The 14856-nt window shown below is 41.2% G+C and overlaps 1 protein-coding gene across 7 annotated transcripts in view; it reads right to left on the bottom strand.

Moving 5' to 3' along the window:
- Window positions 1-14856, bottom strand: part of slc12a7b (solute carrier family 12 member 7b) — a 69258-nt gene that overhangs the window by 28378 nt on the left and 26024 nt on the right. For all 7 annotated transcript variants that reach the window (XM_065019436.1, XM_065019437.1, XM_065019440.1 and 4 more), the window contains exons 2-3: window positions 8427-8521; window positions 7839-7976 (exon numbers count right to left, since the gene is read on the bottom strand). In XM_065019436.1, the coding sequence (XP_064875508.1) occupies window positions 7839-7976; window positions 8427-8521 (233 nt within the window). The remainder of the gene's footprint in view (window positions 1-7838; window positions 7977-8426; window positions 8522-14856) is intronic.

Raw genomic sequence — 14856 nt, 5'->3', positions numbered from 1 at the left:
TGCAGCTCAAAACATGGTTAATAAACCTATAATGTTGATATCATGGATGGTCAGTCCATGACTTTGAGAGTGGTTATATTTCTCCAGCCCCATCCCTCAGCTGTTTATCAAGTCAGTGGCGGGGTGTCCGCTTTGTTATTGTTCAAACTGTAGATTGCCCCTTTAAAGGACAACACCAGATAACGCAACAGAACACCAGATGAATTCAGCCCAGTAGAAAAAGAGATTGCATGAATGATTATCAACCATGCTTTTCACCCCATGGGACCACATGCCCCTTGGGTCTCCCGAGATGTGCAGCGGTCTAAGGCACTGCATCTCAGTGAGAGAGGAGTCATTACAGACCCTGGTTCAATTCCAGGCTGTATCACAACAGGCCGTGATTGGGAGACCCATAGGGCGGGGCACAATTGGCCCAGTGTCGTCCGGTTTAGAGTTTGGCCGGGGTAGGCGGTCATTGTAAATAAGTATTTATTCTGAACCGACTTTCCTAGTTAAATAAAGGTTCAAAAAGAACAGACAAAAACAGGCCCCTTCAACGATCACACTGTTTCAGGAGGGGGTGCGCTGCAAAGCCTATTGCACAACACCCAGACTTAGGATGCGTCCGAAATGAAAGCTTATCTCATATAGCGCACTATTTGTGACCAGAGCTCTGGTTAAAATGAGTTGCACCACATAAAGAACTAGGGCTCCACTTCGGATTCTGACCTGCATTCAATTCTTGCTGTTTTGACCACATTTCCTGAAGAAAACAACGGTCTGTGAAAAATATGACAAGAATGTGTTTTTGATGTCGTTGTGGTGGCCAGAGTCGTTTGATTTCTTTATGGGAGGATGTGGGTGTGGTGGTGGCTTTCTTGGAGCATAACAAGTATTTACTTATTTAACACTTTACAGGATGACATCTCATGAGATGCATTTTCAACCGTGTCAAAAAGAAAAAAGCATACACACGGAGGTGTACATACACTTAGGTTGGATTCATTAAAACTTGTTTTTCAACCACTCCACAAATTTCTTGTTAATTAACAAACTATAGTTTTGGCAAGTCGGTTAGGTCATCTACTTTGTGCATGACAAGTAATTTTTCCAACAATTGTTTACAGACAGATTATTTCACTTACAATTCACTGTATCACAATTCCAGTGGGTCAGAAGTTTACATACACTAAGTTGACTGAGCCTTTAAACAGCTTGGAAAATTCCAGAAAATTATGTCATGGCTTTAGAAGCTTCTGATAAGCTAATGGACATAATTTGAGTCAATTGGAGGTGTACCTGTGAATGTATTTCAAGGCCTACCTTCAAACTCAGTGCCTCTTTGCTTGACATCATGGGAAAATCAAAAGAAATCAGCCAAGACCTCAGAAAATAAATTGTAGACCCCCACAAGTCTGGTTCATCCTTGGGAGCAATTTCCAAATGCATGAAGGTACCACGTTCATCTGTACAAACAATAGTACGCAAGTATAAACACCATGGGACCACGCAGCCGTCATACCGCTCAGGAAGGAGACACATTCTGTCTCCTAGAGATGAACGTACTTTAGTGCGAAAAGTGCAAATCAATCCCAGAACAGCAGCAAAGGACCTTGTGAAGATGCTGGAGGAAACAGGTACAAAAGTATCTACAGTGGGGAGAACAAGTATTTGATACACTTTTTATAATTTTCATTATAGGTACACTTCAACTGTGAGAGACGGAATCTAAAACAAATATCCAGAAAATCACGTATGATATTTTAAGTAATTATTTTGCATTTTATTGCATGACATAAGTATTTGATCACCTACCAACCAGTAAGAATTCCGGCTCTCACAGACACATAGTTTTTCTTTAAGAAACCCTCCTGTTCTCCACTCATTACCTGTATTAACTGCACCTGTTTGAACTCGGTACCTGTATAAAATACACCTGTCCACACACTCAATCAAACAGACTCCAACCTCTCCACAATGGCAAAGACCAGAGAGCTGTGTAAAGGACATCAGGGATAAAATTGTAGACCTGCACAAGGCTGGGATGGGCTTACAGGACAATAGACAAGCAGCTTGGTGAGAAGGCAATTATTAGAAAATGGAAGAAGTTCAAGATGACGGTCAATCACCCTCGGTCTGGGGCTCCATGCAAGATCTCACCTCGTGGGGCATCAATGATCACGAGGAAGGTGAGGGATCAACCCAGAACTACACGGCAGGACCTGGTCAATGACCTGAAGAGAGCTGGCACCACAGTCTCAAAGAAAACCATTAGTAACACACTACTCCGTCATGGATTAAAATCCTGCAGCGCACACAAGGTCCCCCTGCTCAAGCCAGCCCATCTGAAGTTTGCCAATGACCATCTGGATGATCCAGAGGATGAATGGGAGAAGGTCATGTGGTCTGATGAGACAAAAATAGAGCTTTTTGGTCTAAACTCCACTCGCCGTGTTTGGAGGAAGATGAAGGATGAGTACAACCCCAAGAACACCATCCCAACCGTGAAGCATGGAGGTGGAAACATCATTCTTTGGGGATGCTTTTCTGCAAAGGGGACAGGATGACTGCACCGTATTGAGGGGAGGATGGATGGGGCCATGTATCGCGAGATCTTGGCCAACAACCTCCTTCCCTCAGTAAGAGCATTGAAGATGGGTCGTGGCTGGGTCTTCCAGCATGACAACGACCCAAAACAGACAGCCAGGGCAACTAAGGAGTGGCTCCGTAAGAAGCATCTCAAGGTTCTGGAGTGGCCTAGCCAGTCTCCAGACCTGAACCCAATAGAAAATCTTTGGAGGAAGCTGAAAGTCCGTATTGCCCAGCGACAGCCCCGAAACCTGAAGGATCTGGAGAAGGTCTGTATGGAAGAGTGGGCCAAAATCCCTGCTGCAGTGTGTGCAAACCTGGTCAAGAACTACAGGAAACGTATGATCTCTGTAATTGCAAACAAAGGTTTATGTACCAAATATTAAGTTCTGCTTTTCTGATGTATCAAATACTTATGTCATGCAATAAAATGCTAATTAATTTCTTAAAAATCATGCAATGTGATTTTCTGGATTTTTGTTTTAGATTCCGTCTCTCACAGTTGAAGTGTACCTATGATTAAAATTACAGACCTCTACATGCTTTGTAAGTAGGAAAACCTGAAAAATCGGCAGTGTATCAAATACTTGTTCTCCCCACTGTATATCCACAGTAAAACGAGTCCTACATCGACATAACCGGATAGGCCACTCAGCAAGGAAGAAGCCACTGCTCCAAAACCGCCATAAAAAAGCCAGACTGTTTTGCAACTGCACATGGAGACAAAGATGGTACTTTTTGGAGAAAGGTTCTCTGGTCTGACGAAACAAAAATAGAACCGTTTGGCCATAATGACTATCGTTATGTTTGGAGGAAAAGGGGGAGGCTTGCAAGCCGAAGAACACCATCCCAACCGTGAAACACGGGGGTGGCAGCATCATGTTGTGGGGGTGCTTTGCTGCAGGAGGGACTGGTGCACTTCACAAAATAGATGGCTTCATGAAGCAGGAAAATGATGTGGATATATTGAAGTAACATCTCAAGACGTTTGTCAGGAGGTTAAAGCTTGGTCGCAAATGGGTCTTCCAAAAGGACAATGACCCCAAGCATCATTCCAAAGTTGTGGCAAAATGGCTTAAGGACAACAAAGTCAAGGTATTGGAGTGGCCATCACAAAGCCCTGACCTCAATCCTATAGAACATTTGTGGGCAGAACTGAAAAAGCGTGTGCGAGCAAGTACACACACGACTCAGTTACACCAGCTCTGTCAGGAGGAATGAGACAAAATTCACCCAACTTATTGTGGGAAGCTTGTGGAAGGCAACCTGAAATGTTTGACCGAAGTTAAACAATTTAAAGGAAACGCTACCAAATACTAATTGAGTGTATGTAAACTTCTGACCCTCTGGGAATGTGATGAAAGAAATAAAAGCTGAAATAAATCACTCTCAACTATTATTCTGACATTTCACATTCGCAAAATAAAGTGGTGATCCTAACTGACCTAAAACGTGGAATTTTTACTTGGATTAAATGTCAGGAATTGTGAAAAACTGAGTTCAAATGTATTTGGCTAAGGTGTATGTAAACTTAAGACATCAACTGTACATACATGCATACACGCATACAGTAACAATAAAAATGTCAACTACTATCTAATAACAATAACAATTAAATAATAATAAAATGTACAGTTTTTCTACATTGTAGAATAATAGTGAAGACATCAAAACTATTAAATAAACACAAATGGAATCATGTAGTAACCAAAAAAAGTGTAATATATTTTGTATTTGAGATTCTTCAAAGTAGCCACCCTTTGCCTTGATGACAGCTTTGGTAGTGACCTGGAATGCATTTCAATTAATAGGTGTGCCTTGTTAAAAGTGAATTTGTGGAATTTCTTTCCTTCTTAATAAGTTTGAGCCAATCAGTTGTGTTGTGACAAGATAGCGGTGGTATACAGAAGTTAGCCCTATTCGGTAAAAGACCAAGTCCATATCATGGCAAGAACAGCTCAAATAAGCAAAGAGAAATGACAGTCGATCATTACTTTAAGACAAGAAGGTCAGTCAATGCAGAACATTTGCAAGACTTTGTAAGTTTCTTCAAGTGCAGTCGCAAAAACCACCAAGCGCTATGATGAAACAGGCTATCATGAGGACCGCCACAGGAAAGGAAGACCCAGAGTTACCTCTTTTGCAGAGGATAATTCATTAGTTACCAGCGTCAAAAAGTTTAAGTAACAGACACATCAACAGTTCAGAGGGGACTGGGTGAATCAGGACTTCATGGTCAAATTGCTATAAAGAAACCACTACTAAAAGGACACCAATAAGAAGAAGAGACTTGATTGGGACAAGAAACACAAGCAAAGGACATTAGACTGGTGGAAATCTGTCCTTTGGTCTGATGAGTCCAAATTTGAGATTTTTTGTTCCAACAGCCGTGTCTTTGTGGGACGCAGAGTAGGTGAACGGTTGATCTCTGCATGTGTGGTTTCCACCGTGAAGCATGGAGGAGGAGGTGTGATGGTTTGGGGGTGCTTTGCTGGTGACACTGTCAGTAATTCATTTAAAATTCAAGGCACACTTAACTAGCATGGCTACCACAACAGTCTGCAGCGATACGGCATCCCATCTGCTTTACGCTTAGTGGGACTATCATTTATTTTTCAACAGGACAATGACCCAACACACCTCCAGGCTGTGTAAGGGCTATTTGACCAAGAAGGAGAGTGATGGAGTGCTGCATCAGATGACCTGGCCTCCACAATCACCCGACCTCAACCCAATTGAGATGGTTTGGAATGAGTTGGACCAGGAAAAGCAGCCAAAAAGTGCTCAGCATAAAGACTGTTGGAAAGGCATTACAGGTGAAGCTGGTTGAGAGAATGCCAAGAGTGTGGAAAGCTGTCATCAAGGCAAAGGTGGCTACTTTGAAGAATCAAACATCTAAAATATATTTTGATTTGAACACTTTTGTGGTTACTACATGATTCCATGTGTGTTATTTCATAGTTTTGATGTATTCACTATTATTCTACAATGTAGAAAATAGTACAAATAAAAACCCTTGAATGAGTAAGTCTCCAAACTTTTGACTGGTACTGTACATTAACAGCATAAACAAGTTGTACAACTACTAATAGGCCTACAATTAATAAAAAATAACTGCTACAACTACTAATAAATACAACTGTAACAACTACCAATACAACTAATGAAAACTGCTACAATTTTTTTTTAAACAAGTACCTATAATACATAAAGTACACACACCTCTTGACTTATTCCACATTTCGTGGTGTTACAGACTGAATTTTAAAATGATGTATCCCTGATCTACACACAATGCCCCATAATGTCAAAAGCGGAATACAAAATTAAAAGCTGAACTGTCTTAAGTCAATAAGTATTCAACCCCTTTTTTATGGCAAGTCTCAATAAGTTCAGGAGTAAAAATGTGCTTCACAAATCACATAATAAGTTGCATGAACTCATTCTATGTCAATAATAATGTTTAATATGATTTTTGAATGACTACCTCATATCTGTACCCCCACACATACAATTATCTTTAAGGTCCCTCAGTCGTGAAGTGAATTTCAAACACAGATTCAACCAAAAAGACCATGAGGATTTTCCAATGACTTGCAAAGGGCACTTATTGGAAGATGGGTAAAACATTTTTTAAACAACATTTTTTTAAAGACATTGAATCTCTCTTTGAGCATGTTGTAGTTATTAATTACACTTTGGATGGTGTATCAACAGACCCAGTTACTACAAAGATGCAGGCGTCCTTCCTAACTTGGTGGCCGGAGAGGAAAGAAACCGCTCAGGGATTTCACCATGAGGCCAATGGCGACTTTAAAACAGTAAGAGTTAAATGGCTGTGATAGGAGAAAAATAATACTTTTAAAAAAACAGATTCTGAATAAAGCACTTGTACACGAGAGAGTGTGCTAAACAACTCATTTGCACGGCTCTGCTGCGGTCATAGGTATGAGGCGGAGCCGAGTACCATAGATCAGCACAGCCGTGGTAAGGACCTTGAGAGTACAGCCGTTGCAGAACCTCGAGTGTACAATTGGTTTTCTACAATGGTTTATCAATTAAATAAAAAAAGTTTAATTTTATTCATAGGTTACTATTTCATGCTTCAACAAAAATATAGGTCGTGCCCCAATGGTTGCGAGCCAAGCCGGCTGGCCGTTCATTCATTTGCAAAAATGTCTAAAAACATGATTTCACTTTGTCATTATGGGGTATTGTGTGTAGATGGGTGAGAGAAAAAAATATTGAATCCATTTTGAATTCAGGCTGTAACACAACAAAATGTGGAATAAGGAATATGAATACTTTCTGAAGTCATAGTACATACATTTTTATTTACAAATATCTGCACATGATGTTTCTATTAGTTAAAAACACAAGCAGTTTGTTCTTAACAGGTGAAAACGGGCTTCCTTAAATCACAGTGTGATTGCCATGCCCTGATTTCTGAAGGTAAAGTATTCCAGTCGGGCCTTGTATCTGAAAGATCTTGCTCTAACATCACGATGTCCCCTTGTAATTGCTGCTGTTGTCGAAAGGAGTAGTGTGACTCTTGTAAAGTTAGGTGTTCGTTAATATATACAGGGAAATGTAAGTTGACACATTCAAAAATAAATTGGGTACCAATATAGTTGTCTTCTGTTTGGGAGTGACAGACAATTCAGTCATCCATATTTTGTGCAATGATGTCTTATAATGGTATCCAATAATTCATCTGCAAAAGATAGTTATAAATGACATCTGATCCACAAAGTAAGGTCTTATTTGTGTTTTGATACATGAGGTCACCATAGTCTAGGATAGATAGAAGTTGTGTTAGTAAGTATAAAGGCAACACTGATCAATCACAGTGTAGGCAAACAAAGTGGGAATGTTTGCATGTCCTTCGTGCTGCACAATGAATGTTTGCTCTGGTCAAAGACCCTGTTCTGCAATCATTCATTCAGCAGTTTTTAAAGGGTACAATAAATCAGCAGAAAATACACACGATGGAATACACTAAATTGAAGACATTGTATAGTCTTGAAACCATAGGCTGTTCCATCTACAGTACCAACAGTCCAAACAAAGCTATTTCCTCCACACTTCAGAACACCCACAAAGTCCCCACGTTGAGAGGATTACATTTGCTTTGTCATTATCACCAAACTCGGGGAGTAGGAGTCGGATGTGCACAGAAGTGGCTTGTGTCACTAAGTGGATCTCAGAATTTAGAAATATAATTTGTAAACGTTATTGTCCACACAGTGTGGAGACAACAGGCTTACCTTGACTGGTTTCTTAGTCTTGGCTGGCCCCTCGTCGTCGTCTGCCTCCTCGTGCTCTTTGACCCCCTGGGTGAGGTTGGTGTAGTTAGCCAGCTTGTTGAGCAGAGAGGACACCATGGGGTTGCTGTCCATCTCTTCCTGTGAGCAAAAAAAAAAACATAAAACAAAAAGTGTCATACCACCTCTTAGCATTCAAGCTCTCTGCATAAGGGTCAAGGAAATAACTTGAGAACTGCAATGATGGGAGAAACGGTCAAGAGGAATTTAGAAACTGCAGAGAAATCAAAGGAGATTAGAAAATCTTTGCTGGATCAAATTATAGTAGAGAAGTAGAAGTAGTCCATAATTCATGTTATTCATAGGATTCAATATAATGTATCACTAGCATAGAGAGGTTAGAGCAGCCAAATGGCATTAGACAGTGGATAGAAATAACAGAGAAAGCCCCTGCCGCACAGTTGTCGTCTCACTCCATTTAGCATCGAATCCCTGACCAACAGACCTAAGTCAAAGCTTAGGTCAAAGGTCAAATGAAATACTACAGATAACATTATATATAAATCAAGGCAGTTGGATGTTGACAGTTACCTCAAAGAGGGCCATGTTCTTCCCATCGTATAGATTCCCTTTGTCATTGTCTGTGTTGTTTATGAATGGACTGCTTTCCTTTGGCATGCCATCGCCTGTGGAAGCAGAAGAGAGGTTTTCAAAAAACAAACCTCCATTAAAGTCATTGAAGTGGAAAAGATCATATTAAAATGACTGTATCGGCTGAGGTAGGTTAACTGGCTGTTAACCAGAGATCAACCAGAAAACTTATGGTAGAAGCTCAAACCAACCAGGGCCTGGTTTCCCAAAAGTTAAATTGTTAGAATCTTTATAGGAGCATTTGTAAATCTCAAAGCTGTTTCCTAAAACCATCGTTATTAACGTTGCACTTGAAAGCGACTCGTAATCTACCCCTGCCTCAGACCACTCGTAGAACAGCTAAGGGCACCGTTAGATAACTTTTACCCTCCCGTGTCACTTTATACACAGAAGATCTCCACTAAACATAGAATCATATGGTTTATCAGTTTCTCTGTGACCACAGAAAACTTCAGAAGAAAGTTGACTTAGAAATACAAAAAGTTGCCAATATGTTTTCAATTGATACAAACGACGTACAGTTTAAAAATTCTTCAAATGAAAACCGAGCTGACTGCATTAAAATATAAACAGTAGACTATAGGCCTATTTGAATCATATTGAAATACAGTTCATGTTTAATCAATTGAGTTCTATTTTCAGCCGCAGGTGATACCATCGCTCAAGGAGCTGATCCGTCATCAGTACTGTGAAATAAATCTGTTAAGATAGCATTCCCTATTCAAGTCTGACTCAAAAGCAGCGTTCCCCTTCTTTCGATCCCATCTATATCGACATGTTCAAACGACGCACTTAGCGAACATTCTCTCTGCGTGGTGTTTTGGGAAACGTATGTTAAATCTTTGGCCACTGTAGGATAGAGCCCGTTGTTAAATACACTCGTACGCCTAAATTCCATCATTAAATCGGGAAACGGACCCAGTTTGTTTGGAAGACAAGAAAATGAATCCAACTTTCACTTCACCGAGTTTCAGCTCAGCCCCATAGATTTTCTTTACTGGGACATTGGGGGGCCATGAGGGTGATCGATGTCTGGTGGTAATGGGTCATTGATCCAGCTATTACAGCTTGTAATGGGAGTTCTGGATGAATCACGAACACACACATATCCTCCTCATGGTTGAGATGGTTCAAAAACATGTAGTACGAGTATGTAATTATAATTCGCTAGAAGCAACAAATATTCATTGATTACATTGGGTCGAAGGCTAAAAATAGAGTTGGCTAAAAAATATCTAAAATGATGACTGCTACAGAGGGCAGTGACAAGTGGAGATGATTCTTATTTAGCCACTCATTTCCAATGGGTTCTGTTTTAGCATTAGCGTCAGTCTGGCTAGCCGATACCATCAACAGAGGAAAAACTACAGACCCAGACAGAGCGTGAAGACTAAACAAACAATGGGAATGAGTTATTTTGGTCTGTGTTACAAAAGCAGGCCTAACAGCCAACTTGTTACAACTATCAAAAGAAAATGAGAGATAATTGTAGCAAATTACGCAATCTTATGATTCTGTTTTGCTAAATAAAGTTCCCTCAAAAAGGGTTGATAAGATGTTTTAGGTCCTACTAAATTGCATTAAGCAATCACTACACTATTTATTTGGCAATGTAAGGCTCTACATTGTTCACCTTGCAACACTAAAATAGTCATCTTAAACATGCATGCATAATTAATCCCATATATTTGATCTAATGCTACTTTAGCTAATGCTAGTTTTCAGAGGCTAAGAGTATGACATTTCCTCTTGTGAGGAATTGTATATCAACACACAGCAGACTGGAATGTCAGAGTTGGCTGCTTTCATGTGTCTGGCAACAGCTTACACTGCCATTCCGCCCACCTGAGGCCTAACAGCGTGTGGGGACAGAACATTCTGGCACCAAACTGTGAGCCGAGCCGGCCCTTTACCCAGCATTCTGCAGAGCATCGCGCAGAGCAAGTGTTTAGAGTAAGCAGAATAGCAGACCGGCCTCTAAATGGGGGTTGAGATACCGTAGGTCTACGTATGGCGCTACCGAGACACCATTTGCGAGCGTCTCACGTTTCAACACACTCAATAGCCAGTGTCTCCTTTCCGCACCCATTTATGTGAGTATGTGAGTCAACCAAATTCATTCATTCAGACCTGGTGAAGTGTGACCTGTGTGCTTTCGTCGGTGTAACTTTTGCTGCTTGATCCAGCTGCTGGGAATAAGAAGCTTGCAGCCTAAGCCCTGTGGTAATTGTAAAGAAAGTCAGAATGTCATTGTGTGATAGGGGCCTTTAAAGCGGACCAGAGGGCGGAGATATTATGGCAAATAAATTGATTGTGTGTGTGGGGAAGGATAACGTAAATATAGGGAATGTGAGTAAATATGTGGCGGCGTCCGAGGCAAGAGGAAGCGATTCCATGTCACACTCTTGCACTGACAGACAGTACGATCTACAGACTTTAATGACGCTAAATCCCAATGTCATCAAATCCCCTTTGAACCGAGGGTTAATTCCTGTGTGCTGTGTCTAATATTAGTGTGGTACTTTTCTACTTGCAGCATGCCACGTGTGTAAGAGAAGCACAGTGTAAGGATGTCAGCGGGGGAGTGATCCAGCAAGAATCCTGGAAGTCAGGATTGCTTTTCAATGGGGGATTATAGCAACTATTTATGGCTCCAATAGCAGGTGGTTCTATGACCTGTGGAAAGTGAAAGTAAAAATGACATACATTAACATTTGAGTAATTTAGCAGACGATCTTATCCAGATTGAAATGCACTCACTACTGTAAGTCAAACTAATTCCTACTTGTTCCCCAGTGGGAATTGAACCCTCAACCCTGGTGTTGCAAGAGCCAGTCTCTACCAACTGAGCGACACGGGATCATTTGCTCAGAGACAATTCAACATTTGTTATTCATGTTCTGATGTCATAAGACCGTCCATATTAAAGAACACCTTCAAAAAGGTTCAGGTGAAGTTCATAAATCTAATCAACATAAAACACCTAACGCATTGTACCGACCCTCAGTTTCCCAGAGCTATAAATGTAGATTTTAAATTGGGTTGTTCGAGCTCCTGAATGCTGATTGGCTGACAGCCGTGGTATATCAGACGTGTATGACAAAACATTTATTTTTACTGCTCTAATTACATTGATAACCAGTTTATAATTGCAATAAGGCACCACTGGGGTTTGTGGTATATGGCCAATATTCCATGGCTAAGGGCTGTATCCAGACAATCCGGGTTGCGTCGTGCGCAAGAACAGTCCTTAGCCATGGTATATTGGCCATATACACCACACTCCCTCAAGCTTTATTGCTTAAGCGATCAATCCCAAAGACTCTGCAGAAAACCTGTATCATGTCCAATCATGAGACATCCCAGCAGACATCACAGCAGGTGATAAAATACAAAGTCCCACAGTGAGCATTAAAACATCCTCACCATGCCAAAGGAATTGACACTGATCCCTGACACTCACAGGATAGATCCATGTGCCCACTAGCCTGTGCCCAGTCCCCAACAACCGGATGTTCCGGTTTTCATGGGAACGGAAAGAGAGCCTGTGAAGCAACTTCCACTTTTGGACGGTAACAAGGTGACACTCCATCCTAACTCCTCCTTTAAATTGACTGGATTGGTAGGACAGCAGAAGAGATCCTCCCAACACTTGTTTTCTCTTCTTCTTCCTGTCAAGACCAATATGTAAGAATCTAAAAGTTTGAGCATGTGTGTGTGTGGGGGGTGGGTGAGTGTTGAAGGAGGGAGTGGGGAGGGACGTTGAGGGAGCAGTTGGAAAAGTCTCAGGAGACACGGTCCACTTTCATATGGGCTAGCCTACTAAGGCCAAACTGGTGACCTAGTTTATGGACATGTGGGCACATCATCGCTGGCGTCGTACGTGCCTATTCATCCCTTCTCAAGATAGGCAGCTACCAATGGACTGGTCTACCTCTTCAAATCAGAGAACTAACTAACTAACTAACAAGAGAGAAAGAGATACACACAGAGGTCTAAAAGGGTGCGGTTCGGGAAAGAGTATACCGTGTCCATTGATGGGGCAGGCGGTTGTTATTCTCCGCAGCGATGTTGCGTGTCTCCCCATGTTGCGTAACTTCAGCTGGCTACTCTAGAAGAATACCTGAATCCTCGTCATTCCTCTCTAAATCTGTGCACAACAAATGCTCACACGCCATGTCCGGACCCAGTTCAGCTCACATAGAAGATATGGGACCCATGCGGTGCCATTTTCACTGTGTTCTCTTGGTCGGAGACTGCATAGTACGGATTGATGCATCTACGTCATAGTATAAAAGTCAAACTACCGCAGAGCTTTGCCTGGCCATGCATTAAACAAGTCTCTTCTGCATCGTAATGTAAAAGTCTTACATTGGGACGACCCTTTGCAGCACTGTGTGTATATAGGGACTGAGAAAGACCCAACAGTTAGGCATATCCCAGTCAAAACTCTTGTTATTGCAGCAGACATCTTATTGAGGCTGTGGATGAAGGCCTACAACAAAATGTTCCATTGAAGCTCCCCCGGAACTGCCGCCCAGAAGAAATATTGAACTTCACTGAACTTTCTAGAGTTTTCCCTGTTAGTTAACACTATCAATGTGTCCGTTTACTGTGGGAATTGTGATCGAATCAACGCAATATTAGCCACTTTCAGTGCAACATACCGAAAACAAAATGAACTATGCAAAACTAACTTTACAAGAGATTTTGTTACAGGCAGAGCGCAACGGAGTAGGATTCTATTGCATTGACAGGCACGACTCAGAGCTGCGGTAGGTATATATGCAAATAGACCATTGTATGGATCTGCCGTTCACTTTGAACTGGACTGTGTTTACAGCATCAGCAGTCGTGAGTAGATGCGCTTGTTGAGATCAAAGCGAGAGCTAGCGACCACATTTGTTCATATCCTTTGCTAGTTAGTTAGTTATTTATTAGCCCAGTTATAGATCATTTGTGGTCAGCAATGGGGGGGGGGGGGGGGTGATTGCTTGCTACAAGAGCACAAAACGTGTGCATTTCTAGATATCTTTGAAAGGCGAGTCAGGTGAACAGCTTTTTTTTTGTATTTTGAGACAGACTTGAATAAGCTAAGTAGCCAATAGGCAGAGGGTAGCATAATTGGTCTGATTCTCTGTAATAATGGTATGGGAATAATGAAGTCAAAGGTGAATTTATACAGTTCAATTGCAATCGTGAGACAGGATTAGCTGGTCAAATTCAATTTACATGGTGTCAACAGGCAGACATGCCAGAACTACCCATGCAATCCCAGTCCATCCAATCAGAGAAGTTGCATAACTTGCACTGCATTAATTTAGCCAGGAATACAAGAATACAGCAGTAGCCGACATTCCCTTTAACTCCAGTTCTCACAACTTTCCTATTCCCAAATGTTTTGATCAGAGCGAGAGGCTGCACAACAGATTTCTGATACGAAGGTTGACAATATTATTGCCTTTATTTAACCAGGTTTGTTATTGAGGACACATTCATCTTTTTCAAAACAATGACCTGAGGGTCAGACAATGAAGGGGCAGGTTCTGCAAATAATCGTCTATATTTCTTGCTGTTGTGCCATTGGTGAAAGTTGTGTAAAACCTAACCAATGTGCTCCAACGAAGCATACAATGGCAACACAAAGTCTACTGTAAACAGCACTAATGAACTGAGAAAGAGACCAGAATCAAGACTAATTTAGTCAATTTATGTCAAGGAATTTGCATTTTACAAAGCAATGTCCCACAAAAATTTGGTTGAGTTGAAAAAGGTTGTGAGTAGCCAATGAGTTGCCAACAATGAAGTGAGACTCCATAGACTCCATTACTCAGTCCGGCTTTCAACTTACTCTTGAACGCTGGAATAGTAGAACGCACATCGTGTAATTTTGAAATTGGGTAGTACATAATCAGTTTTCCTTTTGTCATGTCAGTCATTACATACCATAGAGAGCTATTTATCATTTGTCAGAAATGTCCAGATCAACTAGCTCATGTCAGCTAATCTTTTTTAGCTAGGTTTTTTTTTAGACATGAGATTTTATTGTAATGTTTGAGTCACTCAAATATCACATGAATACACATTAGGCATGGCAAAATGTATGGAATTGCAAGAAAATTAACTATTAAAACTGCAATATACTCTGCACCCCATGACAAAATGTGTAGAATTGCAGGAAATAAGCTTAAAACCTGTTACATTTTCTCTCCGCCTACAGGAGGGGTGTGAACAGTGTGTCATGAACAGTGCTTGTTCCCATAGAAATAGACACCCGAGGCGGCCTGATTTCTGGAAGGGCGGCCTGAGTGCTGGAAGGGTGGCCTGAGTGAAAACGTTTGGGAATCCCTGCTCTAAACAGGGAAAGATT

This window comes from Oncorhynchus nerka, linkage group LG6 (assembly GCF_034236695.1).
Source record: "Oncorhynchus nerka isolate Pitt River linkage group LG6, Oner_Uvic_2.0, whole genome shotgun sequence".
Classification (NCBI taxonomy): Eukaryota; Metazoa; Chordata; class Actinopteri; order Salmoniformes; family Salmonidae; genus Oncorhynchus; species Oncorhynchus nerka.
Note: the sequence above shows the minus strand (reverse complement) of the source record. Positions and strands in the feature narration are given on the sequence as shown.